General features: G+C 41.9%; 1 protein-coding gene across 1 annotated transcript in view; it reads right to left on the bottom strand.

Moving 5' to 3' along the window:
* Window positions 1-12,287, bottom strand: part of LOC117818866 (tight junction protein ZO-2-like) — a 126,033-nt gene extending 113,746 nt beyond the window's left edge. Inside the window, exon 1 of the mRNA XM_034691980.1 lies at window positions 12,021-12,287. Within this exon, the coding sequence (XP_034547871.1) occupies window positions 12,021-12,080 (60 nt within the window). The 5' untranslated portion in view covers window positions 12,081-12,287. The remainder of the gene's footprint in view (window positions 1-12,020) is intronic.
* Window positions 12,288-17,685: the final 5,398 nt, after the last annotated feature.

The following is a 17,685-nucleotide window of genomic DNA, read 5'->3' as shown; positions in this document are numbered from 1 at the left end:
TGTACTTCCTGCGTCAGCTCAGGAAGTTCAACCTGCCCCAGGAGCTGCTGATCATGTTCTACACCTCCATCATCCAGTCTGTTCTGTGTACCTCCATCACTGTCTGGTTTGGCTCTGCAACCAAACTAGACAAACACAGACTGCAGCGGACTATAAGGACTGCAGAAAAAATCATCGGTGTCGACCTGCCCCCCCATCCAGGACTTGTACCGGTCCTGGGTCAGGAAACGGGCAGGTAGCATCACCGCTGACCCCTCACACCCTGGACACAAATTCTTCAAACTCCTCCCCTCCGGCAGGCGCTACAGATCACTGTGCGCCAAAACAACCCGCCATAAGAACAGTTTCTTCCCCCAGGCTGTCACTCTGATGAACACTAAACCATAACAGTGTCATACCTGTCAGATAAACACTCTCTGTAAATATACATGTAGATACACAATGCAACAATTCTACAAGCAGAATTCCATATTTCTATTTTTTGTATTATTTAACTACTATTTTTATAATGTAAAACTACCTCTGCTACTCACCACTGCACTTTATCATATTATTTTAGCCTGTACATATTAGTCAAGCCTATATGATGTTCTTTTGTATTTATAGCTGATGTTATTGTTATTATATTTTTATTTTATGTTTTATTTGTAGGTCTTATTCTTATTCTTATGCCTTGTACAAAGAGAGCACAGTTTACCTAAGTCAAATTCCTTGTGTGTTCAAGCATACTTGGCCAATAAAGCTGATACTGATTCTGATTCTGATTCTGATTCTGATGAGTGTGTATTAGGTTTCGGTACTTCAGCAGCCAGCCTCTAGTGGACGCTTTATGAACTGCAGTTTTTAAAACTTCCACATTGGCTTCAACACTCACAGAAAACAGTAACAGTTAACCCTACTGTTATTCTGCAAGTCAAATTGACCCATTTCAAAGTTCAAAATTAAAACTAAAAATGTTAAAAGTATTTTTTCATTATGAAACGTATTCTCCTTTGCTTAATTAGAATATTCAACATATACAGTGAAAATGGTTCATTTCACATATTTGTAACCCCCCCTTCATGATTATATTACATTGGTAGTGTTCGTGGGTCAATTTGACCCAGCAGTAAAGGGGTCAAGAGTGTCAAATACTAAATGTTTCTTTGCAACTGTGTGACATATATCACCCCAATCACACACACTGGGATTTTTTTGAGTTCTGACCATAGACTGTATATATAATGGACAGCGTCGCTCCGCCTTATCCCATTGTACGGTTTTGAAGCCAAAGCATCCTGTTCCAGAACGCTGCCATCTTGTACACTTTCTGCAGCCAGAGTCTGCGCAGTAGGGAATTTGTTTGTTTCCACGGTAACAAGCTCCGCCCTACAGCGTACCGAAGCTTCACTTCCAGCCGAGCGAGATGATGTCCATTTTATATACAGTCTACGGTTCTGAAAACTTTTGAATAATTAAATATGCCCCGGGTCAAGTTGACCCAGGAACATCAATGCTGTACCTAAGAAACAAACATAACAGGAGGGTTAATAAAGTATAGTTCATGATGAAGATCATCCACCCGTATGTGTTTTACAGAAAGTTTTAAAGGTCAGGGTGAAGTCAGACCCGGCTGCTCTCAGACCTGGAGAATCACTGCAGGGCCCTCCTCTGATCCTGTCTCTGGTGTAAAATGATTACGGTCCTGGTTCCTCTCCAAACACAAACATCTGTGCTTTAAATAACCAGACTGAGAACAAGTGAACTGACAGATCAACAGACCTGAGGACAACAGCATGAGAGGATTTCATCAGCAGACCTTTAACTCAACATGTAGACTGTAGTGAGTCAAACAGGTGAGGGGTTTCTTATTGAGCTGTATCTTTATGTTCATGTGTTTAAAAGCCGACACAGTGGAGGCAAAGAGGCAACACATTACGTCAGCTGGGATTTCTTCTGTTGTGTTATATCTTGGCTGTAAAAATCAACTCTCCAGTTAGCCTGAAAACTTTCTTCTGCTAAAAAAAGACTCCAACATTAAAGTACAGCAGCTGAACGCATGTGCATGAGTGGGCTGATTCCAGGCCTCTGAAGGTTTCTTATTTTAAAACATTAAATAAAAAATGTTGTGAGGATCTCTGCAAACTTTCCCGGACTTTGAGTTGAGGATATAAGCGACGTGGAGCTGTGTTCGGGGCCTGCTGCGCTCCCTGCTGAAAACACCAACCAGCCTAAAACATTTACACAAAGAGAAGAACAAGAGCCGATTCTTCAGCCACAAACAGACTCAATCTTTTATAAACGTCCCCGGTGTGGGCCGGCTAATTAGAATAAGAGTCTTTGTGCGCCGAGTAACAGGGTGGGGCGTGAGGGGGCGGTGAGGGGGCGGTTAATGCAGAAATCTGGTGCATGTCTACCATCACTGATTCAACACAACTTCAACAAACACTACCTCTACGAAATACACACGTATAACACACTGTGCTTAGAATAAAGCTCTGCTTAAGGTCTTAACACGCAGAACCCCGCGGTGCACGGTTCAGGCGTGATGCAGATCACAGCAGAGAGTCAAGGTGCTTCAATGGAGCTGAGATGATTAGCTGATTACTTCTTTAAGTAAAGGATAATGTATGGTTAGCAGGTTTAGTGTCGGGGTCTTGTCTCATCCTGTTGGGATTCTTTTTAAAAATAAACAAATGTCTGAACTTTGAACCCTGCTGCTGCTATCTGGTTCCATTACATCCCCCCTGTAGAGCATATTCATCTGCTTAAAGCATAGACTGTATAAATAATGGACGTAGTAGCCGTGACGTCATCCGTCTGTTTGTGATGCACTGTTTTGAGGCCAATCGTCGGCGGGAGCCATATTGGAAATGTTGAACTCAACATAACTTCTGTAGAGCGAGTGTTACGTAACGAGGCGGGCCTTTAGCCTCCTCGCTAACAGCTACAGTGTTCCCGCCTGTCAATCAAGAGAAATGAGCTATCCAGACTACACTAATTTTTTGAACCAGGCTGTAAACATGTTTTTTTCTGCTGTAAAGATCGTCTCTTTGAATTGGTGTGTATGTGGTTTCAGGTACTTCTGGAGCCAGCCTCTGGTGGACACTCGATGAACTGCAGTTCTTAACACTTCCACATTGGCTTCAATTGCCGCTTGACTGAAACGGAATATTTGCAGACTGCTTTTTGTAAACATCTCAGTTACGTTACGTGTTTTTGATAGTAAACACTGGTTATAAAGGAGACAGAGAGCAATGACATAATGTCTTTATGAATAAATTCATAACAACACGATCATTAAAAACTGGAATAAAACATTAAAGGACCTGTAAGGAATGACAGCTGGAGTCTGCTGAGTCAACGTTGGAGAACTTTGAGATCTACATTCAAATTTGAAGAAGTCCGTGCTGAGCTATCTGCCTATGAGTCCAAACTTCTAGATCAAAGATTATCCCCCTCACACATTTTACCCTGAATATGTGATGCTACCTTCAGACAGACATTACAGAGCATGTAAGAGCAACAGCTTTAAGCTGTATTAAGGCGTTTTTCGACCGGAGGAACTTTACCCCTGAACTACGTGCGTTTCGACCGGTGGACCCAGGGTCTAAATTTAGTTCAGGGGTAGTTAATCTCCCCCCTAAAAAAGGGGTAGCACTTTTCAAAGGTCCCGGGACTTTCGGGGGGGAGGGCCTGCAATGCTGAACGTGTCTTATTGGTAGATTAACCACAGTGATTTTATTCTGCCCCATTTAATGATGGTCTAAAGACGTTTATGAGGGATGCATCCGGCTGAAAGTCTCCAGTTAACAGGGTCGCTGTTTAAACCAAAACACCGGCCGATCTCTGCCACGGCTTTTTGAGTTCAAAAGGATTTTAAAGGCGTGTTGAAACGTCTTTGCTACTCGCGCTTATCTCCTCTCACGTGTTGATTCAGTGAATCCATCTGTGATGAAATATAGCACCATCTAAAACAGACCAGCTGAGTCTCTTCATGCTAACAGGCTAACTGTTGTGTTGCTCATAATGATACCTGTCTGTCCGTCTGCTTCTATGGTGTCATCTGTGATGAATGGCATTCCTCTTTGTTTTACTGCCCTCTACTGGTCTGGTGGTGTAGTGCATTTACTTTTTTTTCTCCATACGTCACTGGCCTGATTTACACAATCTACCCGGGACTTCAGCCCACGGTCGAAACGCAGACAACAATGGGGGCACAGGAACCTTTTAGTTCAGGGTAAAATACACCTTTAGCTAAAACCTGGATTACACAGTTAAATGAACAACCAGCCAGCCCCTGCCCCTGTAGTAAATTTTGTCTGGATCCACAGGTCCAACACACACACAGATGATCATGTTTTAAACTGTGAAATAAAATAGACAGCTATTCACAGAGGCTTAACGGCGGCACACCACAAGTTTACTTTGACAAATCAGCGTAATGACCCTTTAAATCTATAACATCATCAACACATGACTACATAAACAAAGATTAGCTGCAGTGTTCGCTCCACAGCTGTCCTCTGTGAGTGTTAGCATCAAGACAGTGTGTTAACTGTGTGTACGTTAGTCATACAGTGTGTCAGTGTGTGACTGTACCACTGTGTGTGTGTGTGTGTATGTGTGTGTTCACTGTGTGCAGCTGTGTTGGTGTGAAGACGTCACTCAAGCTGAACTCAGCTTGAGTGACGTCATTGTGCCATTGTGAAAGACAGAGAGGAGCTGGTGATGAGACCCCAGTGCATCATGGGAGGACAGAAACATGGTGACACTCAGTTCACTTCAGTGTTGATGGTTTCTGTGAGACAGTGATGAGACTGTTCAGAGTCTTCAGGACAAACAAAGTGCACAACATGATAAAACATGAAGCTCACTTTGTTGGAAATAATACCGTGTTTATGAGTAAACAAGGTGAAAACACTGACAAATAAGACTTTACTCTCTAGTTGTGTCACAGCAGTAACGCTCTGATGTACTAATGGACAACTCAAGGTGCTGGATTTAGTCTGTTTGCAGCACTTTCATCTTGTATGCTGTGTGTCTCTGCTCCGCTCTGCTCTCTGTCACACCTGAAGCTCTCACGCTGCTGACTCACTCCTCTTCATTCTGCATCACAAGCGTCTGTTTCCCTGCACAAAGCAGTCTGGAGCACCGCTGCAAGCTAAGCTGGAGGCGCCACGGTTAAACAATTTGTCTCCCTCATTAAGTCAAAATCATCCATACAAAGAGAACGCTGCTGAACTGTTCAGTCAATAAACCCTGTGTAGTGCTGGAAAGAACGCTCCAGGCACAGCAGCAGCAGCAGCAGCACAATGCTCAGACACAACACAAACTGTTCTCACTCACAGGTCGCCCAAAACCAACATTTTGTTAACTCCCTTCAGCGTCTCATCAGGACCCACGTGGTACGATGATGTCTGATGCAGAGGAGAGACTCAACGGTTTTGCCTGCTCCCTTTATGCTTTCTCTTAGTTTCAACCTGTGGACTGTTGACAGGGAGCTTCACACTTCTGCACAACACAATGTCCAAAACAAGAATCTGTGAGGATGCAGAGAGACAGTAGAATCTCTGCAGAGACACACACCACCACTCCTGGACCATGAATGAAAACTCACATTAGGGCTGGGCGATAATTCCATAACGATAATTATCTAATTTTTCTCAATACACATTACCAGTCAAAAGTTTGGAACCACCTTCTCATTCAAGGGTTTGTATTTATTGTAATGATTGTAAACACTGTAGATTAATACTGAAGACATCAAAACTTTGAAAGAACATATATGGAATTATTGAATGAACCAAAAAGTGTTAAACAAAGCAGAATCTGTTTTATATTTTAGATTCTGTAAAGTAGCCCCCTTTTTCCTTCATGACAGCTTTGCACACTCTTGGTATTCTCTCAGTCTGCTTCATGAAGTGGTCTCCTGGAATGGTTTCTAATGAACATGAGCCTTGTCAAGAGTTCATTTGTAGAATGACTTGCCTTCTTAATGTGTTTGAGACCATCAGTTGTGTTGTTCAGAGGTAGGGTTAGTACACAATGGATAGCCCTATTTGACTACTGTTGTAATCCAGATTATGGCAAAACCAGATTATTTCATAGTTTAGATGTCTTCAGTATTAATCTACAATGCTGAAAATAATTAAAGTAAATACAAACCATTGAATGAGAAGGTGTGTCCACACTTTAGACTGGTAGTGTATATATAGTAAATGTTTGATCAAAATTAGATATATTTAAACCTGTAATAGAACCCTCCCAACCACTTAAAATGGAGGGGTCTTAAGCGCTAGTTGCCATCCAACATTACACAGAAGACTAGGACAACATTGAACAGCCAATCATGTCGCAGGGTGAGAGGTAGGCGGGGCTTAAAGACGTTCGGAGCGGAATGTAAATGTAAACACAGCTGTAAATGTTCTCAACTTTTAAGAGTAGGCTTCAAACTTTCCTTTTTGATAAAGCTTATAGTTAGAGCTGGATCAGGCTTTGACCAGCTCTTAGTTATGCTGCTATAGGCTTAGACTGCCGGGGGAACTGGCACACTGACACACTGGGATCCTAGCTCACCCCCTTCCCCTCAACCCCCTCATCACTCACTTTAACTCTCCCTGTCCCATTAAAGTTACTAACCATAGACCTTTCTGGAGTCCCTGAGCTCCCTTGTCTCGTAGGTTCCTCTGAGCTGCCGTAGACATCCTCCTGCTGTGGACGTTCCAGACTCCAGCTGATACGGACGTGCTGGACTCCAGCGGCAACAGCTTCTACTACTCATCTCATCACTATCACCTCTCTCTCTTACTCTCCTCTATCCCTCTTTCCAGACCCAACTCAGTCTCAGCAGATGTCTGTCTAACATGAGTCTGGTCCTGCTGGAGGTTTCTGCCTGTTAAAGGAAGTTTGTCCTCTCTGCTGTAACTAGGTAAATACTGTGAGGTGCAATGCTCATGATGGATTAAGGTGGGGTCAGACTGAGTCTTATCCTGTCTTGGTGTTGGGTCTCTGTTCATAATTTGACATAGAGTGGTCTAGACCTGCTCTGTTTGTAAAAGAGTCTTGAGATAACGTTTGTTGTGATTTGGCGCTATACAAATAAAGATTGATTGATTGATTGATTGATTGATTGATTGATTGATTGATTGATTGATTGATAAAAAAATAAAAAGTAAAAAAATAAAAAATAAAAGTTTTTCGGCCGAAAACCTAAATGCACTAATTTTCGGTGGCTGAATTTTCGGTGCAATATAGAGATTACGAGTCTTCCAATGAGAGGCACAGCTGACTTGATTGACAGGCAGGAACACTGCAGCTGTTGGCTAGGAGGCTCAAAGCCCGCCTCTTTACGTCACAATCGCTCAACAGCAGCAATATGGTTCCCGCCAACGATTGGCCTCAAAACAACGCTTCAGAAACAGATGGGTGATGTCACGGATACTACGCCCATTATTTATACAGTCTTTGGTTTGGACACAGCAGAAGAAACAGTTCACTTGACTCAGACCGCTCCGGCCTGTTCCCTGCTCCTTCACTCACTCAGACTCCTCAGGGACACGAAGCCCTCCAGGTTCAGTAAGTCAGTGTTAAAGAGTGCGTGTGTCAGAGGGACTGAAGAAGCAAAGCTGATTTGTGTTGAGTAAGTCTGCAGCTCACTGATGTAGACAGGAACTCACTCATTGTTCCTTCAATCAGCTGGAGTCAGAAATAAACTCTGGGATCAACAGAGGAAGAAAAACGTCCACACAAACATCTAAAAACAAGATTTACTCCCTCTGCTCCTGCAGGCTGTTTCACACCTCAGCTGACAGCGCCACTGTTTTTAGCTCCACTGTCACACACACCAACACACACTTCATCTGCTGCCACTGATCACACATCGGCTGCACTGACACATCCAAACACTACACGTCAGAGCGCTAACGTTATCACACATTCAGACCTGTTCTCTGTGTTTACAGATGAACTCTTTATTCAGCGTTACTCTGCGTTTAAAACACACAACACACCAGGACGACTCCAAGGAACGTCAGAATACCCAGGCTGGAAGGAATGAAGACGGCTCTGCAAGTCCACCTGCCAGTCTGAGGGTCATTAGAGAGATCACACACACACACACACACTCACACATGTACACACACAGCCCCCAGCTCTCCCATTAAGGATGACCATTAATCTGAACAGCCTCTCTCCTACTGGGCCCAACCAGCCAGACTGCAAGGAGCCTTAAGACACACACACACACACACACACACACACACACACACACACACACACACACACACACACACACACACACACACACACACACACACACACACACACACACACACACACACACACAGAGGAAGAGTCAACCTTGACCTATGAGCTGGGTTGTTATTGTGTGATCATCCTCACGCCCTTCTTGTGACAGCAACATGAGGTCAAACGGAGTGCTTACTAAATATGTTTCATAAAAACAAACATTCCACTGAGAGTTCAGCTCCTGCAGGAACACACCATGAATCCAGGAACAAACACAACTTCTTGGACATCTTCTTGCGGTGCAGAGTCTACGCCCACTCCACCAGAAGACTCAGTGTTTGAGCTACAGGTACAGAAAGTAGGTGACTTATAAATAAGGAGTGGAGCTGAGAGACAGCATGGACACTGTGAAATGATTCCTTTATCCTGATGAGGAAACAAATAATTCTATGACTACTAGTTAAAGGCCCTGTGAGGAGTTGTGAACTGTCTGAGAAACAGACTGAAAATGATACAGATGCCTCTTTAAAACCTTCAATAGCAAACAAGTCCATCAGCAGCAATACTGACACCTTCTCTGTCGTAATTTTTAATGCCTGAAACCACCCTGGGGGGCTTCAGAAACAGCCTTTATTTGACTGTTTTCATGGAAAATAATCACATTGCCTGATAAAGTTGACTGTTGAACACAACAGGATGAGGTTTTAGTTGAAAACACTACTTTTGCATGTATAGGATAAGAGGTATCACTTTGTCCACAAGGGGGGAGCCAGATCTGATACAAAACAAAAGTTCCTCACAGCAGCTTTAATCTGGTTGTTATTTCAAAGATGTGATAGCCTACTTCAGCTAACTAATGTGAAACATTACAGCTCTCTCTTCATCTTTGATCCATCACTGCTTCATGACTCCTCACAGTGAAGCTCAGCCTATTGATCCTGCTCTTTAACTTTGAGAGCCTTTTGTATTACTCCAGTTATGTGAATATTGTAATGTTGTTTGTTTAGCAGATACTGTGTTGGGTTTCAAACAATCCCAGATATAGTATCTCATCATATCAAATCAGGTATCAGGCATCTTAACACATCCTACCATACTGTATCTTATTGTATCCTACCGTACCATATTGTATCCTTCTGTACCGTATCTGATCCTACCATACTGTACCCTATCTGATCCTACCGTATCTGATCCTACCGTATCTGATCCTACCGTACTGTACTGTTTTGTATCTTACTGTACCGTATCCTTCAGAATCATATATTGTGTTGTATCCTACCGTACCGTACGTACCATAGCATATTGTATCTTATTATATCTAAGCTTACAGTATCCTACCTTACCATAGCACATGTACCGTATTATATTCTACTGTATCATACTGTACGTACCATAGCATATCGTATCTTATCCTACTGTATCTATTCCTATCGTACCATATGGTGTTGGATCGTATCCTACCGTAACGTATGGTCTCATATAATATTCTACCGTATCATATATCATATCCTATCCTATCCTACCATATCCTTCTGTATTGTATATCCTATCTCAGTGGTGTCCAAACTTTTTTCAAAGAGGGCCACATTTGATGTTGTCAGAATACCTCAGGGCCAGTGGCTCCTACTGAGACTTAGGAATCATAAAAGTTATATATGAAATCTGTATTTAATAACAATTATTTTACATATTTTCTCAATAAATCAGTAACTAGGTAGTCCTCAGTTCTCCACAAGCCACATAAACATTAACAAACTTTATCTTCTTCTGGAGGAAAATGTTTTTCTTTAGGGTCGGGCAATGTGGGAAAAATGATTGTATCATTATTATTCAATGGCAGGATCACGATCTGGATTTCATCACACTTCTTTTTCATGTTGTTTTTAAGACTTTTCTGACCAGCAGACAACATTTGAAGAACTAAATAATTCTTGTTCTACATTCTGAACAGTTTTTATGCACCATATTTTGCATTTTCTGCACAATTTCATAATTTTGATTTTGTCTTGTGTCCTCTTTTGTGTCTTCTGAACTTTTAGTGTTCATCAAGAACATTTTCACATCATGACAAAAACATTAATTTGAAAACCTGTCAACTTTAAGAGTTCTTGTGTTTCCTCCTAATTCCTAATCCTAATCCAGAGCTATGGCCTTATGAAAGTAGTTCATATGAAGCTTTTTGAGACGTTTCTGGATTGACTTTAATTTTGTTTGTGCGCTTGAAAGAAACTGCAAATGTACAGATGATTCAGAAGTGGATTCATTTCTGTGCTATAAATAACACATTTTAAGATGGAAGCTTGGGGCCATAAATTAGTGGACCTTGGGTCATGATTGGCCCCCGGGCCGTACTTTGGACATGCCTGTCCTATGTTATCCTACCGTTCTGTGCCATAACGTATCCTTTCATATCCTAACGTGCCGTATTGTATCCTATCCTACTGTATTGTATCCTGCTGTATCATTCTGTATAGTTTATAGTGTAGTATCCTACCGTATGGTTTCATATCCAATCATATCCTTCTGTATAGTGTATTGTATTGTTTCCTATCAAATCCTTCCATACCGTATCATATATCATATCCTATCCTATCATCCTGTGTTGTGTCTTACGGTACCATATCCTTCTGTATATCCTATCCTAATTTAGAGTATTGTATATTATGTTGCATTGTATCGTATTGTATCACATCCCACCTTATCATATATGGTATTGTGTCCCATCGTACTGGCGTATCCTACTGTACTACATCCTTCTGTTTCGTGTATCGTATCCTAATGAACTGTAATGCACATTGTAACGTATCTTATCCTAGTGTTTTGCATTGTATCAGATATCATACTGTATCATGAGTTAGATTGCCCCTCCTCTCCAAACATTCTTTACAGTAGTTCACTGCATGAAACAGAGCAACAACGTCAGAGTGATGAAGAGGCTGAACGCTGAACGCTGACGTCACAGGGACTTATTTCGGCTCTGTCGTCCCGAAGATGAAGCCGTACTTTTACATTTATTCTGCCCTCACTGAAGCCTTATTGAGCACGTTCAAATGGCAGACTTTGACTTCTGTAGGCCTTTTCACTGGACAGTAAATCCAGCCCTTCAACTACCTGGGTCTGTCTGTTATCAGAAGTTAGTGATAAAGTACAAATACATACATTTACAGTGAGCTTTACACGGTGCTGTCACCTCTCATGACTGGTCCAGATTCAGGAGAATCAATGTGAACTCAAGGATGATACATTCAACAATGATTCAATTAATCCAGCATACCCGGCTCAGATTCTGGTTCATGTTGTACAGGTCTGACAAAGGAAACATTAGAGTCACATCAGGACTTCTTTACTCTGCCAAAAAAAGTCAGTGTGCAGGCCTGCAGTGGATTAAATCACTTTCCATACACACACTTGTCCCTTCTGTTCTACTTGTTCTAATCTCCAGAGAACCCCCATCAAATCCAACATGTTAATCTGGACGGATTACAGACACAGAGTCAATCTCACTCCGGATTGAACTTCTTACAGTTCCTCAGTTTTCTGTCTCATAAACAAACCAGAAACTCCACATCAGCTGGGCAGCTTTGTAACGCGGTCCCTGATTGGCTGTCCTGAGGCACAACAGGTGTACTGACAGGCCGACTATTGGCCGGTTTACACGCACCTCACGCGCGGCGGAGAGTGGCAGAGTGACGCACAGCCAAACCCCGGCACGGAGCGCGAGGACACGCTGAGTTAGGAATAACCCCTGAAACCAAACACCAACATGTCACACACTGCTCGGCTGCACTTACTCCGACATGGTCGCTCTTGCTCGGGTAAGACACCAGCCTCGATCCGCCTTTCACCGGCATCCTGCTGCTCCTCCGCTCCGCTGGACTCAAGCTATGTGGTTTCTGTCAGACGCGGATCCACTCAGACACAGACGTGGTGTGTGTTAGTGTGTGTGTGTTTGTGTGTGTGTGTGGAGGGGGGCCGTGTGAGAAATGAAACATATCCGTGTGACAGCCAGCCCAGCTCCGCCCTCCTCCCTGCCTGCCTCCTTCTCATCCGGGGGGACGGGACAGAGGGAGGTCCGCCCGCCCAGCACAACAACTGCCTGCTCTCTCTCTCTCTCTCTCTCTCTCTCTCTCTCTCTCTCTCTCTCTCTCTCTCTCTCTCTCTCTCTCTATCCCACCACACACACACACTGCTGCCGCAACACACACACACACGTCCAACAATCACTCACACTTCCTGTTTCCTGCACTGGAACTCTGGTTTCTAAAAGCTGGAAGGAGGAACACTGAAAGTCCAATACACAACAACAAAGTGTGTGTGTGTGTGTGTGTGTGTGTGTGTGTGTGTGTGTGTCTGTCTCGTGTGCTAAATAAACTCTGTGACATCCCTCTAAGTCAGGGGTGTCAAACATGCGGCCCGTGGGCCAAAACTGTCCCGCCAGAGGTTCCAATCCGGCCCACGAAACCTCTGTGCAAAGTGAAAAATGACTTGCTGTTTGCATAATCCGGTTGAGATTCATAAAGACTTTTTATGATATATTTCATTGGTTTTCTAAACAATATCAAATAACCATTCAGCCTGATAGCAACCTGGCGATATTTGGCTGCTCAGACAGGACGAGGGCCCTCTCTCCCCATCGGAAACAGGCCCTTAGTACAGGCATGGTTGCAGCCAAAAAATTAATATTACTTCTTTGGAAGTCTCCGGTGTCCCCATGTTTCAGGACATGGCTCAACGAAATGCGTTCTATTGTTAAATTTGAACAAACTCGCTGCGAAAGACAAAACTCATATAACCACTTTCTAAAAGTGTGGAAGCCATTTCTGTTATTTGATGAGACCTAACTATGTTACATATAATCTTTGCTGCTGTGATAAAAATGTGTTTATGTGTACGTACATTATAATTTATTAATGTAATGTATGTGCTTTTTTTGTATTTTAATCAATGGTCTGACTGTGTCCCACCCAATTTATTATGATTATTTTACTCTGTACTATTATTTATGGGGTTCTTTTGGTGTCGTGTGTGTGTGTGTGTGTGTGTGTGTGTGTGTGTGTGTGTGTGTGTGTGTGTGTGTGTGTGTGTGTGTGTGTGTGTGTGTGTGTGTGTGTGTGTGTTCTGTCGGTGTTTGTTTTTTTTGTTTTGTTTTGTTTTTATTTAAAAAGTAAGTAATGGTTGTTTGACCACATCATCTTTTGGAAGCAGGGGCAGCCTTCTTTTCCCTTGGAGATGTTGCTATTGTTAGCATCTGAGGACTATCTGTGGATCTGTGGATCCTTAAGTTCTGCAACACCCTGCTAGTTATTTTTCGTGGTGTCCTATGTGTGAGTGTGTATATGTTAAGAAAACAAAAAAATCACAAATAAAATATTCCATAAAGACTTTTTAGAACACTATACTATGATCCATTAACTACTAACACTAGCACTACACCCCTGCATACAACACTGTCCAGCAAGCAGACTGTTCCTGCTGGAGCTGAGGGGTCCAAAATAATCAACTTTACCTTCTTCATTATTATAATCTCTCTGTACTTTTGCAGTTAACATTACACTCTGTGTCAGGTGAATGGGTAACCTGTGTGTTTGTTGTGTTCGCAGCTTACTTTAAAGAGTAAAATATTCGGCCCACTATGAGACTCATCATGGCAAAAAACACAACAGCTGTTTTTGTAGAAAGATAGTTCATTAAATGTGAACATTTTCAGAATGTATATGTACTTTTTTGCACTAAAACAAGGGGAAACATTTTGATTTCTCCTTCTCTATAGGTTATTATGTTATGATTTTACTGGTCCGGCCCACTTCAGATCATTTTGGGCTGTATGTGGCCCCTGAACTGAAATGAGTTTGACGCCCCTGCTCTAAGTCATCATGTATTCCTCCTGTGTTGGGTGTTGCCACGTTCCTACAGCTGATACGTCACCTGGTAGAGTTCTGACCCAGATTCTAGTTTTTAAATATTTATTTTTATTTCATATTTTCAGTTTTATTTGATTTACAGTTTGTTTTTAATCCTGGCTTATTAGTTTAGTGTAGTTTTTATTTTGAAATTCATGGTTCAAATATCAGTTTTGATTCGTTTTTGTATTTTTTGTAATATGGGATAGTTTTAAGGACTGCGACCCAAAAAGCCCAGAAAAGTGTAGAGTAAAAACTCTAAAAATCTTACTAAACATTTAAAAAATGCATTCTAATTTTATACATGATCAACTACAGCCATCCACTACAGACTGACCTCAAAGGCTGTGGCTGTTTTTGAAAGCTACATAGTACCTACTTCAGTATTCAGTATGCACTGCATACTTCTTCTCTTCTGTTGCCCCTAAATGCTGGAACTGAGGTGCAAGCTAAGAAAAGACGACATGGACCTGTCCTTCCACCCACCGTTATGGGGAATGTAAGATCTATCTACGATAAGGTGGACGAGCTAACCCAACACCAGAGTAGCAACAGAGCTAACACCGGACACGAACGCCACATTGGAAGGATTTCACCTGCTGTGGGCGGACAGGATACAGGAGAGCAAGACTGAACTAACTGGTGAAGAAGGCCAGCTCAGTCCTGGACCCTGTGGAGGTGGTGGCTGACAGGAGAATTATGGCCAAGCTGTCGTCTCTGATGAACATTTTTTTTCTATATATATTCTTGTTGAAATTCTTGTTCTGTACACCTTTTTGTTTGCTGCAGTAACTCCATTAATTTCCCCGTTGTGGGACGAATAAAGGAGTATCTTATCTTATCTTATGAGTTCAATTCAATAACGTTAAAAATGTAAAAGCAAAGGCAGGTGGCTTTGAGTGACCTGTTTTGTTTCACTGGCTTCTAATCTTAAAGTTTTTATTTTCTAGTTATGAGTTTAGCCTACAGAACTACTTTCCCCTGAACTAAAAGGTTCCTGTGCCCCCATTGTTGTCTGTGTTTCCACCGCAGGCTGAAGTCCCGGGTAGATTGTGTAAATCAGGCCAGTGACGTATGGAGGAAAATAAGTAAATGCACTACACCACCAGACCAGTAGAGGGCAGTAAAACAAAGAGGAATGCCATTCATCACAGATGACACCATAGAAGCAGACGGACAGGCAGGTATCATTATGAGCATCACAACAGTTAGCCTGTTAGCATGAAGAGACTCAGCTGGTCTGTTTTAGATGGTGCTATATTTCATCACAGATGGATTCACTGAATCAACACGTGAGAGGAGATAAGCGCGAGTAGCAAAGACGTTTCAACACGCCTTTAAAATCCTTTTGAACTCAAAAAGCCGTGATCGCAGAGATCGGCTGGTGTTTTGGTTTAAACAGCGACCCTGTTAACTGGAGACTTTCAGCCGGATGCATCCCTCATAAACGTAAATGATGAAATTACGTTTTTTGTCAGTTTCAGGAAATCTGAGCGATGTGAGTTCTCTGTGTGTGTATCTCTCTCTGCCGGGGTGTTTTTATTTATGTTAGCTGACACTGAGAAAAACTGAGAGCCACAAGAACATCTGTTAAACTGTGATCAGGAACATTAACTTCCAGTTGTATGCTGCATCCATCACAGCCTGTTACACTGCCGCTGGCTGATTTAATCTATTGCAGAAGTTCTGTTACTTACCACTTTATGCTTAGATTTTACATCCAGGCAACCTGAATGAAAAGTTCTGATTTTTAGATCCTTTTATCACTGGCTTTCTCTTTACACCAGTCTGATTGGTCAACCTGCCACAACAGAGGTGAACCATTATCTTGTTTGTACTCACTACTCTGTTAAAGAACAGCTTTGTGCGTAGATCATTACAAAGTTATACTGCCAGCTGCTGGCCTTACATGCATACGCTCGTGTTTTCAGTTGTTTTTGTGGATGTATGTGCACGAGGGTCATACTCTCAACATCGCTGCATGAACATAGAATCTTTAAAAAATGCGAAGAAATACTTTTCTGTTTTCAATAAGTTGTTCGTCCTAACAAAGGTCTAATTTACAACAACGAAAGAAACGCCAGGGACAACCTCATCCACACACGTCATGCCAAATCAATAGAATAGAACGGGACAGAACACATCCAAGCAGTTCCATTTGATCATGGCCAAATAGAACAGTGATTAAGTCTAGACAGCAAAAACTACATCAGGGATGACCTGATCACAAGTCATATCAAATCAATCTGCAGAAAGGAGAACAGAATGGAATGGAACAGATCAAAGCAGAATATAATGGAATGGAACAGATCAAAGCAGAATAGAATGGAATTGAACAGATCAAAGCAGAACAGAATGGAATGGAACAGATCAAAGCAGAATAGAATGGAATTGAACAGATCAAAGCAGAACAGAATGGAATGGAACAGATCAAAGCAGAACAGAATGGAAGAGATCAAAGCAGAATAGAATGGAATGGAACAGATCAAAGCAGAATAGAATGGAATGGAACAGATCAAAGCAGAATAGAATGAGATGGAACAGATCAAAGCAGAATAGATTGGAATGGAACAGATCAAAGCAGAATAGAATGGGATGGAACAGATCAAAGCAGAATAGATTGGAATGGAACAGATCAAAGCAGAATAGATTGGAATGGAACAGATCAAAGCAGAATAGATTGGAATGGAACAGATCAAAGCAGAACAGAATGGAATGTTAACAGATCAAAGCAGAATAGAATGCAATGGAACAGATCAAAGCAGAATATAATGGGATGGAACAGATCAAAGCAGAACAGAATGTAATGGAACAGATCAAAGCAGAATAGAATGGAATTGAACAGATCAAAGCAGAACAGAATGGAATGGAACAGATCAAAGCAGAACAGAATGGAAGAGATCAAAGCAGAATAGAATGGAATGGAACAGATCAAAGCAGAATAGAATGGAATGGAACAGATCAAAGCAGAATAGAATGAGATGGAACAGATCAAAGCAGAATAGATTGGAATGGAACAGATCAAAGCAGAATAGAATGGGATGGAACAGATCAAAGCAGAATAGATTGGAATGGAACAGATCAAAGCAGAATAGATTGGAATGGAACAGATCAAAGCAGAATAGATTGGAATGGAACAGATCAAAGCAGAACAGAATGGAATGTTAACAGATCAAAGCAGAATAGAATGCAATGGAACAGATCAAAGCAGAACAGAATGGAATGTTAACAGATCAAAGCAGAATAGAATGGAACGCTTCCAGGTGATCAAATGTTCAAAGATGAGTCAACGAGAAGGGGAGGTCCATGATTTCAATGGAAATATTCACTTTAACATGGATTCATCCCTCAAGGAGGCTTATAAGAAGCTGTTGGCATGGACGCTTTACTGAATGAGGAATTAGAGGGATTCTGTTTTGTTGTTGTAAAGATAAATCATCTTTTAATCAGTTATTTTGTTTCCTTGTTTTCTTGGTATCTGGATAATAAGCAGGATAATGTCCAGTCGGGCAGGGGATCCCAAACTTTTCAGCCCGTGACCCCTAAAATATAGGTG

Source organism: Notolabrus celidotus, chromosome 9, assembly GCF_009762535.1.
Source record: "Notolabrus celidotus isolate fNotCel1 chromosome 9, fNotCel1.pri, whole genome shotgun sequence".
NCBI classification, from domain to species: Eukaryota; Metazoa; Chordata; class Actinopteri; order Labriformes; family Labridae; genus Notolabrus; species Notolabrus celidotus.
Note: the sequence above shows the minus strand (reverse complement) of the source record. Positions and strands in the feature narration are given on the sequence as shown.